Below are 14,942 nucleotides of genomic sequence, written 5' to 3' on the forward strand. Positions count from 1 at the left end.
TCCTAATGTTGCGAGACCCTTGAACACAGTTCCTCATGCTGTGGTGATTCCCCCCAACCATAAAATTATTTCTGTTACTACTTCATGGCTGTAATTTTCCTACTGTTATGAGTTGTAATTTAAGTATGTGTTTTCTGATGGTCTGAGACAACCCCTCTGAAAAGGTCATTTGACACCCACCCAAAGGGGTCAAGACCCACAGGTTGAGAACCACTGTTTTAAGCTTCTTCTGCCCTGCAGGGAAGATAACACAGCTCTTATTGCTATTCCATTTGATTTGTCTTTAATTACACCGCGTCAGCCATAAAGCAGACACAAATGGGGTTATCTGAACCGAAAGATAAACAGATGTCAGGTGACCGCTAATCAGCCTGCTGTATGGCAATAAACATGAGACCTTGTGCTGTGGTGGCTTAATGGCACTAGACATTTCACTATAGAAACCATAATCCCTCTTGTTGCTATGGAGATTAATCAGGAGGATCAGACTTTGGATGGGAGGGACGGGTTTGTTCCAGGGTGCTCTTTGAAATTTTTCAGCCAGGAGGAAGAACAAGAAAGGTGGATATAATAAAGATGAACGCACCTCTCTATTTAAACTCTAGTTAAATGTCCTGTTTCTAAACAGGCATCGGCTTTTCCTTTCCGTCAGGGACGCATTTTCCCTTCCCTAACCGAAGCTGTACTAAGTGTGTCCGAGTCCCATGTGTTTTGCTAGGGACTCCTCAGCCCTGGTGTGGAATGGTGATTATAGCAAACAAGTGGGCTATCTCCTATGACCAAAAAGAAAGTTGGGGAGGAAAGGGTTTATTTGACTTACACCTCCACATTGCTCTGTTCATCACCAAAGGAAGTCAGGACAGGAACTCAAACAAGGCAGGAACCTGGAGGCAGGAGTCAATGCAGAGGTTGTAGAGGGTCGCTGCTTACTGGCTTGCTCACCCTGGCTTGCTCTTTTTTTTTTTTAAAGATTTATTTATTTATTATATGTAAGTACACCGTAGCTGTCTTCAGACACTCCAGAAGAGGGAGTCAGATCTCGTTATGGATGGTTGTGAGCCACCATGTGGTTGCTGGGATTTGAACTCTGGACCTTCAAAGGAGCAGTTGGGTGCCCTTACCAACTGAGCCATCTCACCAGCCCTCAACCTGCTTTCTTATAGAACCCAGGACCACCAGTTTAGGGATGGAACCACCCACCATGGGCTGAACCCTCTCCCATCAGACACTAATTGAGAAAATTCCTCACAGCTGGATCTCATAGAGGCATTTTCTCAGTTGAGATTCCCTCTTTTCAGATGACTCTAGCTTGTGTCAAGCTGACCTAAAACTAGCCAGGACAAGTCCTATCTTCCCTTTTTAGAAACAGAACCTGATGCTATCACCTGAGTGCCATTGTCTCTCACAGTGGGCACAAAGTGGTCCAGGCAGTGCCACCCTGGCTCTCATAGGTATCGTGTTTATAGTGCACATACTCTCTCATAGGCATCGTGTTTATAGTACACACTCTTTGGTATTTTACCTCTACCAAGAAAAAAAAAATCATTATCTCTGATGTTGCATGAGGACTTCCCAGTGCTTCAGATACCTGGCCTGACTAAGTTTTTTTTTTAACTCCCTTTTAAAATAAATTTAAAATCCCTGCCAGGCATAATGGTACATGCCTATAATCCCAGCATACAGTAGGAAGAGATAAGATTGTGGGGGCAGCTGGAGAGATGGCTCAGCAGTTAAGAGCACTGGCTGCTCTTCCAGAGGACCTGGGTAGGAGCTTTCAACTGTCTAACTCCAGTTCCAAGGCTTCAGATGCCCCCTCTTCAGGCCTCTGGGAGAACCATGCAAACAAGTAGTGTACAGACATACATGCAGGCAAAACCCTCATATACATAAAATAATACTCAGAAAAAAAATTCAAATATTTTTAAAAGAAGGCAGCCGGGCGTGGTGGCACACGCCTTTAATCCCAGCACTTGGGAGGCAGATGCAGGTGGATTTCTGAGCTTGAGGCCAGCCTGGCCTACAAAGTGAGTTCCAGGAGAGCCAGGGCTATACAGAGAAACCCTGTCTGGAAAAACCAAAAAAAAAAAGAAGAAGAAGAAGAAGAAGAGGGCGATTGTGGGGCTGGAGAGATGGCTTGGCAGTGGAGAGACCTGGCTGCTCAGCCTGAGGACCCAGGTTCAATTCCCAGCACCCACATAGCATCTCATTCCAGTTCTAGAGGATCTGACATCCTCATCTGGCTTTCCAGACACTGAGTCCATGTGGTACATACTCATACATTCGGGCAAAACCGCCCATACACGTAAGGAAAAAAAAAAAAAAAAGGAGGAGGAGGAGGCGAAGGAGGGAGAGACTTTGAGTTCCAGGTCACCAGGAACAGACAGCATGATTACCGGTCCTCCCCTCCTCTCCCACCCTACCTTATCTGAATACACAAATTGACCTGTGTGGGTTGTGCTTCTGGGTGAGGCAGTGCTTTGCTACTTATGGGTCGCCCCATTTACGTTAATTGAAATGTAAAAAGTTCTACATGTACTTTAGTCCAGGAATAATTGACCTCTCACCTTTTCCCGTTGGCCTCCAGCCCACAAACGTAAGGAACCCTGAACTTGAACGCAACGGACTGTACCCAGCCTACACTGGACTGCCCGGATCGAGACACTCTTGCATCTTCCCGGGACAGTATAACCCATCTTTCATCAGCGACGAGAGCAGGAGGAGAGATTACTTCTGAGTCGAGGAGACAGAGGGGGCCCCGTGTCTCTGAGCCACTTCCCCGGACATCTGGCTCAGAGCACTACACCCCAAAAGGGAGCACCATGCACTAGCTGCTCCTGGGACTCCACTGAGCCACGCTTGAGGGGCGTGGCCACAGTGGAAGGGAAAGACGGAGGCGGAACTGCAGGCCACTCGTTTCAGCACTGTTGTTAACTGTGAACAGGGTCGTGGGCCAGTACCGAGTCTCTGAATGCCTGACACAACACGTAGAATGGAATGCCTTCCATAACAGACCACTAGGCTACATTTCCAGGACCCAGTTTCCCTTTAATTTGCACTTTAATAGATTGGGCAGGGACACTTCATTCTGGACCCGTTTCCAGAGTATTCCAAAAAGCCTTTCTTTCCGAGAACACGTCCGCAGGCCTGTTTGGCGACTGATTGGCAGCCAGGAGCTGGCACTTTTGTTTTCCTGCCTGGTGCCTTGTTGGAGGTAAACGGACCACTGTGACGTAGAGGCCTAGCAGGCGCTGCAGTCAGGTGCATAGTATTTTAAGGTTTCTAGATTGTCTGTGCTCATTTCCAAGCCAATGCCATAAATGAGACCTTGACATTTGCAAGGCTCATCACAAAGCTTTTTTATGTCAAAGTGACACATTTGCTCACAATGTATTAGTTTTACTTTCCCAAGCAAGTATGAATGGGGCAAAACAACATTCCTTTGAATTTCCTTAGAAGCATCCAGGTGTCCCTTAGTGTGTCCCAGCAGGGCAATATCAGTCAGGTCCTACATGTGGTGAGGTGTTTTTGACCCATGGGGGAATTGCATGGGGCCTGAGGCTCTAACCATCAACGTGGAGCCAGAGTCTGCAGGGTGTTGTTGAAAAAGGAGAGGCAGTTGCAGGTGTGTCTGAGCTGGTGTCTCAACTCCGGAGTCAGCTGTAGGCCCCACAATTGGGCAGAGGAATGAACCGAGTAAACTGATACATTCCCCGAACTCCAGTGCAGAAGTTGGGGGCTCCCCCAAGAAGAATGGGGAGCTAGGAGGAAGCCACCGGCAAGGATGCATGCCTGCCAATCTTCCAACCCATAATGTTGCCCACCAACTCAACAGAAACTTTTAACCACTTAAAACTATTTATTCACTGAGGAGAGGACTTACTTACTCTCACCCAGCCATTGATGCATGTGTGTTCTTGGGCAGTGTCCCCTCAAGACTCCCCTATGACCCGAGTCAGCTTTGGAGAACTAAAGGCTGGCCAGCTAAGGGTCTGAGGGCTTGCTTTGGGGGAAGGAAGTTCTGTGTTTTGCTTATTGTATTGTGAGATCCTGGGCAGTGGGAGGACTATGTGGTGTTTGGTCCCCTGTGGAACTATCAGCTTGTGAGATGTCCTGGGTTTGGATGAGGTGAAGAGGTCAAAGCCTTATCCCCACCCAGATGATGGGGACTCCACAGCATATATTTCTGGAAATGGGACAGCTGTTAGAAATGGTTCTGTATGTGTTTCTTTGATGTTCTCTGATTCCTCTAAAATTTATGAAGGCCCCCATCCTCTTTTAAGTGTATCTTGTGTCCCATGGTCTGGTGACATGTGTCACCGATGGACTGTCACCACTCACTCTTACCTCCTACAGCAGGACCGTTTAGTCAGGTACAGAGGATTTTAACCATGTTACTACATTCATAGTACAGAGGATTCTGTTGCTCTTGGTTGATGTTAACTTAAAGTTGCAAAGCATCGCCATCTAGAAGCCATGGGTCTTGTTTGTGTCTCTGTGTGGAACCAATGGTTCCTTGTGTCATTGTGAGCCCCTGTGCTCTGCTTGCCTGAGCCCAGATCCCTTTCGAGGTAACCAGGTTCTAGCCCTTCTGGCAGTATTCCTGCTTGTCCCAGGCCTCATTGCTGTGGGAAGAGCCAGTGTGGTGGCTGTTCCCAGACACTTCTAATGTCTTCAGCTGGCAGCACAGCTGGTGAACACCTGTGTAGGGGGGCAGACTCCCAGGTGGTGAGTCAGGAGTACAGGGCCAGGAGCCTCAAGCCCCACAGAATGAAGTACTCTGTTCCTGGGAAGAATTCCAACATCCAGAAAAGTGTCCTGTGAGTTCCAAAATTGCTTGTTGACTCACAAGTTTGGCCCAAATAGAACGGAGTGAAAGTGTTCATTTTGTTCTTTTTTTACTGTGAAAAACACCAGGAGAGCCCCCAAACAAGGGTGCATTCACACTGGGTCTACCGTTTGTAGGTAGGGGAGAAGCTTGCGGTAGAAAGGCCTCTGCCCGCCATTGGGATGAAGGGGATATGGCTACTCTCCTACTTGGGGTTACATCCAGAAGGAGCCCCAAGAGGACACCAGCAACCCATGAGCAGAACAGACAGGCTGAGCCCACACCTGGACATGCAGAGTCTTTGCTAGACAGAAGTGCTCAGAATGGATAATTTGTGTGCATAAAAGTGTCACAGTCCTGAATTGGGCTCCCATGACAAGGGAAGTAGGCAGAAGGGAAAAGCTACACTGCCTAGGAGATGATAGAATGGAGAAGATCCAGGCCAGGTAGAACTTGTTTATCCTGGGGGCATCAGGAACAGGGCTAAGAAAGGGAGGGTCTTCCTAGATCCAGCCTGAGCTCTCTAAAACTCCAAGGTTTTTGGGTTTTGTTGTTATTTGTTGTTTTCTTTTTTCACTTCATGAGCCAGCTCATGACTACTGGGGCCTATTTCTTAGGAGGATAAATAGCATCATGTGTTCCCACCATGGTCCTGGCTCTATGCATGTAAGGTAGGTATCTGGCCTTACAGCATGTGGGTTAGCCAGTGCTGAGCACTCAGAGAAGAGGCGTGGGAATGTAGCTTCGGTGGCAGACTGCCTGCTTAGCATGTATAACACCCTGGGGTTTATCCTTGGAACCACATAAGCAGGGCAGAGTGGGACACTCTTGGAACCCCAGCCCTCAGAAGGTAGAGGCAGGAGGATCAGGAGTTCAAGGCCTTCCTGAAGAACAGGACAACCTCTCTTTAAAAAAGGGAAATACTGGCAGGTTTGTGGTTGGCAAGAGGCATATTGGTACGTGGCTTGGGCCCTCAGAAGTGAAAGGGGGTGGTCTAGGTGGGTTTTTGACATGCACAGCCAGGCTGAGGCAACCGTGAGGGCTGCCTGCCTTATTCTCAGACTCCCACCTAGTAGAAGTGTGAACCTATGTGGGCTGGGGGCGGAGTTGAGTGTCTGAGGTGCTGAGTGATCTTAACTAGGGAGGTTGCTTCTAGAAGTGTCTAAGTCATGTTGAACCAGAACTACTGTACAGTTAGAGCAGTCAAGCTGCCTGGTGGTATTTGAGGTCAAAGACTGAGAGCTGACTATTAGACTATTGTGGTCTAAAAGAGGAAGTCATAAAAGACGGCCCGTAGAGGAGAGCAGTGTTGTTGGAAAGAGACTGGAGGAAAGTCTTCCAAGATGCTGTCTATTCAGGTGTGAAGTTCCAGAGTGGGCAGGTTAGCATCACTAACGTGTGTAGCCTTTGGGTGCTTCCTTAAGCCACTTTGCCTAGTAGTGACCTGTGTGGGTCTCTATAACTGTGGGGCTTTGCCCAAAGCAGTAAAGCTGTACAGCCAAGTTGCCTTTGGCTTAGTGTTTCATAACACACTCAAAACTAGGGGCTTTACCCGTATTTCTAAATTTATGTTGATTTTTCTTTTGAGACCAAAGCAATTCTTTGGGTAGAAGGACAATACAAGGTTTTGCATTTTGATATTTTATTTAAAACAGTCCATTACAGCAGATAGAAATATTTATTTATCTGAAAGCTCTTTTTCTTCTTCTGTTTCTATGGGAGGGTAGAGTCAGGAGTGGACCCCAGGGCCTTGCACATACCAGACAAGTGCCGCCCCGTGGATCTGCACACCCCGCAGCCCTCTCATATCTTCTTGACAGTATCAGTCCAAGGTTCTAGTCTTGTTCCAGCATGTTTGGTTACGGAAATGGTTCTGTAGTTTGCCTTTAGGAATGTCTCTTCTCTTCTCTTCTCTTCTCTTCTCTTCTCTTCTCTTCTCTTCTCTTCTCTTCTCTTCTCTTCTTTTTTCTCAAATCCCCAAAGGGGAAAACACAATAGGAACATTGAAGTTAAAATAATCACTTTAAACTCTTTTTAAAATAACTGGTTAATATAATAGGGATATTAAAGTATTAAATGTCAATCAATTCATTGTACTTCAGTGTCTCCACAAGGTCACATCCCTTTATGTCTGTTGCAAACTTTAGCCTGCACAGTAGCCTGTGAAACCAAAGGGGAAGCATTTAGGTCTGAAAGGAGGCAGGTCCTGGCCTGCCTCTGTCACATGGGCATCTTCAAAGAAAACATTTCCAGTGGGGCTGCCTGGTAGATTCTGCTATAATTTTAAATGATGGGCTCAATGTTCTTGTTCTGAATTGTTGAGGAATGTGTGTTCCTCAACAGGGTAAAAAATAGTGATGGGACGGAGCCAGTTTGTCAGGGGAACTGAACCGACTCCCTTAACTTTGGGCATTACCTAGGCCTGCTCTACAGAGAAAAGGACAGTTCGCCATGAGTTGCTGTGACGTATGTGTGTTGCTGGTGTTACAGGTAAATGGGGATGAGGCTGCAGTACAAACTCCGTTCTGTTTGTCCTGGATCTTGTTCTGTATACCTTTAATGCTGACACCCAGGTTGACTGTGTGAGACCCATCATGAGAATGTTATTTAAAGTTGTATTATAATGTCACCTCCAATAATTATTCAGTACTGTAGTAGCAATGTGTTATTTGTAAGAATTTGGTTATTTTTATACTTATATCCACCCTAAGTCTGGCGTTCTAGTCAGCAAACAATGATGCAATAAAATTAGTAAGACTCCCATTGGCTTTCTCTTACAACAAGCAAACGAGAGTGTAAGTGGTTTTGTTTTGTTTGTTTGTTTGTTTGTTTATCAGTGCACTGTTTAAATAGTTGAAGTGAATAGTGGACTCTGAATGGCAAATGGAGGCAATGAGTCATCTCTCTGTCCTCAGTACCCCAAAGCAAAGAAAACACTGTTGATGAATGGGTGGGTGGATAGATGGATGGATGGATAGACGGATGGATAGTTGGGTGGGTGGGTGGATGGGTGGGTGGGCAGATGGCTGGATGGGTGGCTGGATGGATAGATGGGTGGGAGAGTGGGTGGATGGGTGGGTAGGTGAATGAATGGACCTACCTAAGTGATAAAGACCTAACTCAGCTATAACACCATCCTGTCTCTAAATTGGAGAGCTAGATCAGGCACTGACTGCTACCTGTGCCCACTACATGCCAACTCCTCTTGTCTTGGAGATGGGACAGTTAATAAGCATGTCTAAGAGTCTATGGGACTTTAAAACCAGTCCAGGAATCTTTCACATATGGTAGCCAAGGATGTGGTTATATAGCTAGATATATGTTCACCAATTTGTTCATTAGTTGCTTCCTTGAAAGCCTTTCATATATGTATTTATTATACAATGTATAATATACAATGTTCTGCCTGCATGTCTGCCTGCACACCAGAAGGGGGAACCAGATCTCATTACAGATGGTTGTGAGTACTGGCTTCTGGAAATTAAACTCAGGACCTCTGGAAGAGCAGCCAATGCTCTTAACCTCTGAGCCATCTCTCCAGACTGCCTCTCATATACTTTATAGGGGGAAAACCCTTCATATTAGTGGAAGCCAATAACCACAGCTTAAGGCATGAGAGCATCTTGTCAACAGACTCAATCAGGCTGTAGCTCATCAAACAGTTCTGGATGGCTAGTACCCTCTCCCTCTTAACCTCCCTTCAACTAACAGTGCACAACTGAGATCTCTCTCTCTCTCTCTCTCTCTCTCTCTCTCTCTCTCTCTCTCTCTCTCTCTCTCTCTCTCTCTCTCCCCCACCCCTCTGAGACAGTTTCACTGTATAGCCCTGGCTGTCCTGGAATTCACCCTGTAGACTAGGCTGGCCTTGAACTCAAAGATCTGCCTCCTCCCTCTGCCTCCTGAATGCTGGAATTAAAGGCATGTACCACCATTATCCAGCCCTTCTCCCCCCTTTTAATGCTAATATCCATTAAATACTTCTGTACCAATTTGTTTAGCCATTGGTCAGTGGACACTTAGGTTATTTCTACATCTTGGCTTCTGAGACTAGATGGAAGCCTTTTGCTTCATCAGGTGGCCTGAACATTCAACCCACTTGGGCCTCCATCCTGGCTGAGCCTCTGCCCCAGGGTCTGGTTTGCTGGGAAGGAAAGTTCTTCAAGCATCCTAAGACTCAGCCTGAAGACTTCTGTACTTGCAGTCACTCATTTTCCAGTCTCTTGGGGAGCAAAGGCCAGATGGGTAGTAGATCACCCTTGGGCAGAGTCCTCCTGTGTTGGTAGGTGATAGCTATGGTACTTGCAGTGCTGATAATGGCATTGTGACATCATGCAGCTCTTGGCATAGTAAACAGAAACTTGAGATTAGAGAGATGGGGCAATAGTGTCTGTGCTGACTTTTAGACTTTATATAATCATTCCACACTGACACTTGATATAAGACTTTCTTCTATACTTCTCTGCTGTTTCTTCCCAAATTACCATGACAGGCCCGAGTCTAACCCACTGTCTGAACCTGCCCTCCTCAACACAAAGGGACCAGTTAGCTCTGACTTTTAACTGGGGATGGACAGCAGAACAGTCTTGTCAGATATTCTATGCTAAGGGCTAGCCTCATAGCTAGGAAGCAATTAAGCAAATATGGACTAGTGGGGGCATGAATTATGGTCACTTGTGCCTATAATCCTAGAGTTTAAGCAGAGGGATGACGGCAAGTTTCTTAAGTGGCTAGCCTGGACAAACTGCGGTGCCTAGAAAGGGTGTGTCTCGGAGAAAGAGAAACACGGTTACCAGACATGTCTAACCTGTGGTCCATGGAGCACATACAGGATAGATACGAATGCAGCCCAACACATTTGTAGATGAAGCATTGTGTTCCGGTGGGGAATAATGTATGGAGTGTGGAATAACTATGCAATTGAGTATCACCAAAAATTAATTAAAGGAACAGACTACTAGAATAGGGAGAGACACGGGGGCTGGAGAGATGGCTCAGTGGTTAAGAGCACTGACTGCTCTTCCAGAGGTCCTGAGTTCAATTCCCAGCAACCACATGGTGGCTCACAACCATCTGTAATGGGATCTGATGCCATCTTCTGGAGTATCTGAAGACAGTGACAGTGTACTCATATAAATAAAATAAAAAATACATAATTAAAAAAAATAAAATTCAGATTTATTTTTTAAAAAAAAGGAGAGATGCAGCCACAAGACTGAGTCCAAAAGCTTTGTACTAAGTGAAAAAAAAAGAAAGAAAGAAAAGAAATCTGGGTGGGCTGGAGACATAGCAGTCAAGAACACTCACTGCTCTCTGACCTGGACTCTATTCTAAGCACCCACATGGCAGCCCACAACTTCCTGTCACTTCAGTTCTAAAGGATTTGATGCCCTCTTCAGACCTATTTGGGCTCCTGCATGCATGTGGTACACAGACGCAAAACTGTACAAATATATTTTTATGCTGAGCATAAAACCCTGTACACCGAGTCCATTTATAGTGCATCCTGGAAAGGATAAAACCATAGAGAATAGAAGAATGATTGGCAGAAGCGACTTTCCAATAACCAAACCTCTCCAGTATTTCCTTCCAGTCATGTGGTAGCATGACTCCCCAACCCTTGACAGGGGCCTGCATTGGCTAAAGATGTGAATTAAGGTGAAATGTGTCACTTCTGAGAAAACACTTTAGGAATCAGTATGTGGGGGCTAGGTGCAGGAGGCAGAGGCAGGTGGATCTCATGGATTCAAGGTCAGGCCAAGCTACATAGCAAGTATCATGAGGTCACTTAAGAAACACAGGATTGCTTAATGTCAGAGGCACATTGAAAAGCTGGTGGGGTCTCAACAGAAACTTCAAAGAACAACAACAACAAAAGAATTCAAATTTAAAAAAAAAAAAAAAAAAAAGCCAGGCCTGGTAGGGTAAGCCTGTAAACCTCTCTACTCAGGAGTCTGAGGCAGGAGGACCACAGGTTCAAGGCCAGTCTGGGCTCTGCAGTGAATTCAAGGCTAGCTCGGGCAACTTAGTGGAACCCTGTTTCAAAATTTAAAACGTCAAAAAGAGCTGGAGATACTAGCGGCCATGTGTCTAACATGTATAACTCCCTGGGTTCAAACCCCAGCCCCAGTCCCATAAAAGCAAGCCAGAAACATGCGCTTTGTGGTTAGTGTTTGCTCCTGTGTGCAGAGCTTTTGAGTGCTTTTGAGTAGAAACAACCTCCGTTTGAAACTCACCTATATTGTTTATTAGCATTGGAGCCTTAATGAATTTCTTAGCTAATCCAGCCTTTCTCTTTCCTGTGTTAATCTTACCAGGAGAGAATAAGACCTCAACCAAAAGCTTTGAGCCAAATTTTAATCAAGCTTTATTTAAATCCTGGCTGTGGCGATGGACACTAGCCAACTCCATACCCTGGATTCCCAGAGAGTGGCCTTGAATTACATTAGGTACTGATAAAGGCAAAACCCACAAGGCAATGTACTTCCCACCTTTGTCCAGTGAGGGGCAAGCACACATCCTGAGGTACTTCCTGCCTCCGTACCTCCCACCTACATGTGATCAGGCATAGCCTGTGCAGTTGGGACAACCAACCTTGTTTACAGAAGTGAGAATATGTGACTTGTGTCTTATATAACAGACCCCAGCATCCCAGGAAGTTATCTGTTCTTGGCCAAGTGGGGCTTATGGGTTAGAAACATTTTTATTTTATAGATCTCTCTCTCTCTTTTTTTTTTTGTTTGTTTTTCGAGACAGGGTTTCTCTTTATAGCTCTGGCTGTCCTAGAGCTCACTTTGTAGACCAGGCTGGCCTCGAACTCAGAAATCTGCCTGCCTCTGCCTCCCGAGTGCTGGGATTAAAGGCGTGCGCCACCACGCCCGGTTTATAGATCTCTTAAACACAGTCATTTAAACTTAAAACATAACTTTAGCCCTCACACCCAATTTATCATAGAAGAAATGATATAACCTAGTTCAGGGATAAATTAAAGGATTAAATTAAGATGTCCTGCAGAGGCAGGAGGATCTTTGTGAGTTTGAGCCAATCTTGTCTTTATAGAAAAACACTGTCTCCAAAAACAAACAAACAAACAAACAAACAAACCATTTTAAAGTAGATCTGAACGACAGAATGCATTTGACAAGATGCTGGATCTGGGATGAAGCAAATGTTGAATAAATGTGTGTACTCGAAGCAGCTGTTTTTATAATAGAAAAATCCAGAATGTTGATTCTCCTGGTGTTCCCTTCTCATTTCACAGCTGAGCAGACCCCGCAGTAATGTGCTGTTACTCTGACACAGTGACCATCCTCAATAAAGGATGCTGTACTGGCTGACACATCACTATTTAATAATCTACATGGGACTCAGTCTTTATTTAGCCTGCTGATAAGAAATCAGGAAACAAAGTCCTTGCTGTCTCTCTGTATGTTCATTCCCAGGGCTGGGTATCTTGTTCCTCACGCTCTGACTGGTTGGTTCATATCTGGTCCTTTCCAATTCCTTTCTAGATCCCTCAGGACCTGGTGTGATCTTTGTAACCCTGTAACACACACCACCACCACCACCACCACCACCACCATCTCACACACACCCTTCCCACACACCTCATGTGAGCAGCTCCCACCTCTCCCAAGTATCAGGGAAGCCAGCTGGCCCAGAGTTTGCAATCCTGCCGGAAGGAGGGCAGGGAGACTAAATAGGCAGAAATTATGGTGAGTCAGAGGGCAAACATAAAATTGATGAGGAGCTCTTAGTTGTTCATTTCCAAAGCAAAATTTCTGCTCCATTTCAATGCTATCTCATTGTTAAAAAAAAAAAAATCTCCCTTCTATTCTTTTGGTTGCATAGGTGCCAGTATTTTATGAAGTGGTGGTTCTGTCCTTGGGTTTTACATGATAGAGAAAGAGAACTAACTCTTACAAAGTGTCCTCTGACCTCTGCTTTTGAGCCATGGCATGTGTTCCTCTTCACAGGCAAAAAAATAAACAAATAAATGTAATAAAAAAGAAGCATATATTACATATATAGATGCTACACAAATATTTGATAAATGAAGGCATTGCGATGTTCATTCCACAGGTGAAACCATTTCGATAGCTCTCGGCTTCTACGAACTGCCAGTCTTTTTCAATCACATTCCTGACACCCTCCTAAGCCATGAAACAAGTTCAGAGTCGCATCAGAAAGAGAAGAACATACTAGCAGCGCAGCTCAGGCAGAGTGCTTGTCTACGTCCAATCTCCAGTACCAAAAAATAAATAATTAAAAAGCTGCACCAGTAATTCCTCACACAATAACATGACTGGAGGGTGACCTGGCAGCTCCTTGGACAGTGTGACAACAGACAAAGAAGACCATTCTTCTTATTCTCTGCAACGTCTTTACCCAACTGTCGCCACACCCCTTTGTTCTCAAGAGCAACTGGGAAGTGGCTTGTGGTGGCTTACAGGAGCATTCGAGATTCCCCCGAATGAACGCACACTGTGGGCCTCTGCTTGCTAATATATTCTCCAGACTGGTATGGTGGTGAATGCTGGTATCTACAGTACTTGAGAAACTGAAGCAGGAAGAGCGTGCACTCAAGTCCAGCCCAGGCTACATATGGAGATGTCTCAAAAGAAGACCAAAACAACCACAGATTATCCTCAGATATCTTTGGGAATATGTCAGCAGGTTGATATTTCCGGGTTTTATTTCTATTAATAGAAAATGTGTATGCCTTACAACAAGGTTCAGGGTCCAGGCCTTCCGGATCCTATATGCAATTTCCAGTTGCTTGTGTGAATAAAAGGATGTGGCAATCCAAAAGTAATAAAGCATGCTTGGAACCAGGTGACTCACAGAGGCTGAAGCTGGAAATGACGTATTGTTTGGCCCCCACTCCTTTTTACTAATAAGGAAACTGAACATCAGAGAGGGTGACTTCCCATGGCTAAAGAGCTTATTTGTAGAGGGAGTTTTAGAGAACTCAGACTGTAAATATCCAATTTATTATACTTTCCAGGGCATGTGTCATTTCTGAAGGAATTTGTCAGAAGAGCATGACGCTGCAGAGTTCACGTGAAAGGCGACAGATGAGACCGAACTCCACAGTAGAGGCAGAAGTCCTTGGCGATTCTTGAAAAAGTCTGGTTGGAGACTAGGCAGATGTCTGGATGAAATAAAAATGGTGTGGCATGGCTTGACATGGTGTGGCATGATGTGGCATGGTGTGGCGTGGCGTGGAGTGGGGTATAGAAAGCACAACCCTTGAAACCCGAGTTTGTTGCCGGCTTTGTCATCCTTCATGCTGTTACTTAAAGCCCCATGACCCAATGCCTGCCCACACAACTGACTTCCCAGAGTTGATTCACATGATAGACATCTTGATATTCACCCCAGTACTAAAAGTTCACTCTGGGAGATCAGTCTGTGGTCTCACTTGGAAGCCAGTTGTTAGTTCATTCTAGAAGATACAGTGACCACTCTGCTACGTCTCCCTGATGCTTTTGAGCTGTGGTGAGCTCACACTAGAGCAGTGTTCTCAACCTTCCTAATGCTATGACACTCTAATACAGATCCTCATACCGTGGTCACCCCCAACCATAAAATTATTTTTGTTGCTACTTCATTACTGTAATTTCACTACTGTTATGAATCGTGATGTAAATATCTCATATTCAGGATGTCTGATATGAGACTCCCAACCCCCCCCCCAAAAAAGTGGTTGTGACCCACAGGTTGATTGCAGCAGAAAAAAAAATGTGTCCAGAGGAAAGAGATTTGTTCCCAACTTAACCATGATTATTATGGCAAAAATGGCTCCTGAGGAGCTGTGGGCTTCGGGAACAGTGCCAACAATAAATTTTAACACAAGACAACGATTTTGAAGAGTTTCTTTGAGCCTAGACAAGTTGATATTAAATAAACACAAGGCAAAATGGCGCTTACATACAGATTTTATACTGTGTAGAGGCGTTTGATCAATTCATGTTTGTGGTTCACAGTGATGTGAGCCAGCTTTCTAACTATCCCGTGCAGCCAGAAGTTAAACTGAAAAGCAAACACATTTGCATCTGTTGGATTTTTATTAAGCTACAGTTCCTACCACTGTTTTGGGGCCTCAATGAAAATGAGT

General features: G+C 45.2%; 1 protein-coding gene across 3 annotated transcripts in view; it reads left to right on the top strand.

Annotated features, from left to right (window-relative positions):
- Positions 1–4,878, top strand: part of Heg1 (heart development protein with EGF like domains 1) — an 84,376-nt gene extending 79,498 nt beyond the window's left edge. For all 3 annotated transcript variants that reach the window (XM_085832292.1, XM_021184955.3, XM_021184954.3), the window contains one exon: positions 2,585–4,878. In XM_085832292.1, the coding sequence (XP_085688418.1) occupies positions 2,585–2,734 (150 nt within the window). In that variant the 3' untranslated portion in view covers positions 2,735–4,878. The remainder of the gene's footprint in view (positions 1–2,584) is intronic.
- The last annotated feature ends 10,064 nt before the right edge of the window (positions 4,879–14,942 follow it).

The sequence above is a fragment of the Mus caroli genome, unplaced genomic scaffold (genome assembly GCF_978045245.1).
Source record: "Mus caroli unplaced genomic scaffold, Mus_caroli_1 scaffold_17, whole genome shotgun sequence".
NCBI classification, from domain to species: domain Eukaryota; kingdom Metazoa; phylum Chordata; class Mammalia; order Rodentia; family Muridae; genus Mus; species Mus caroli.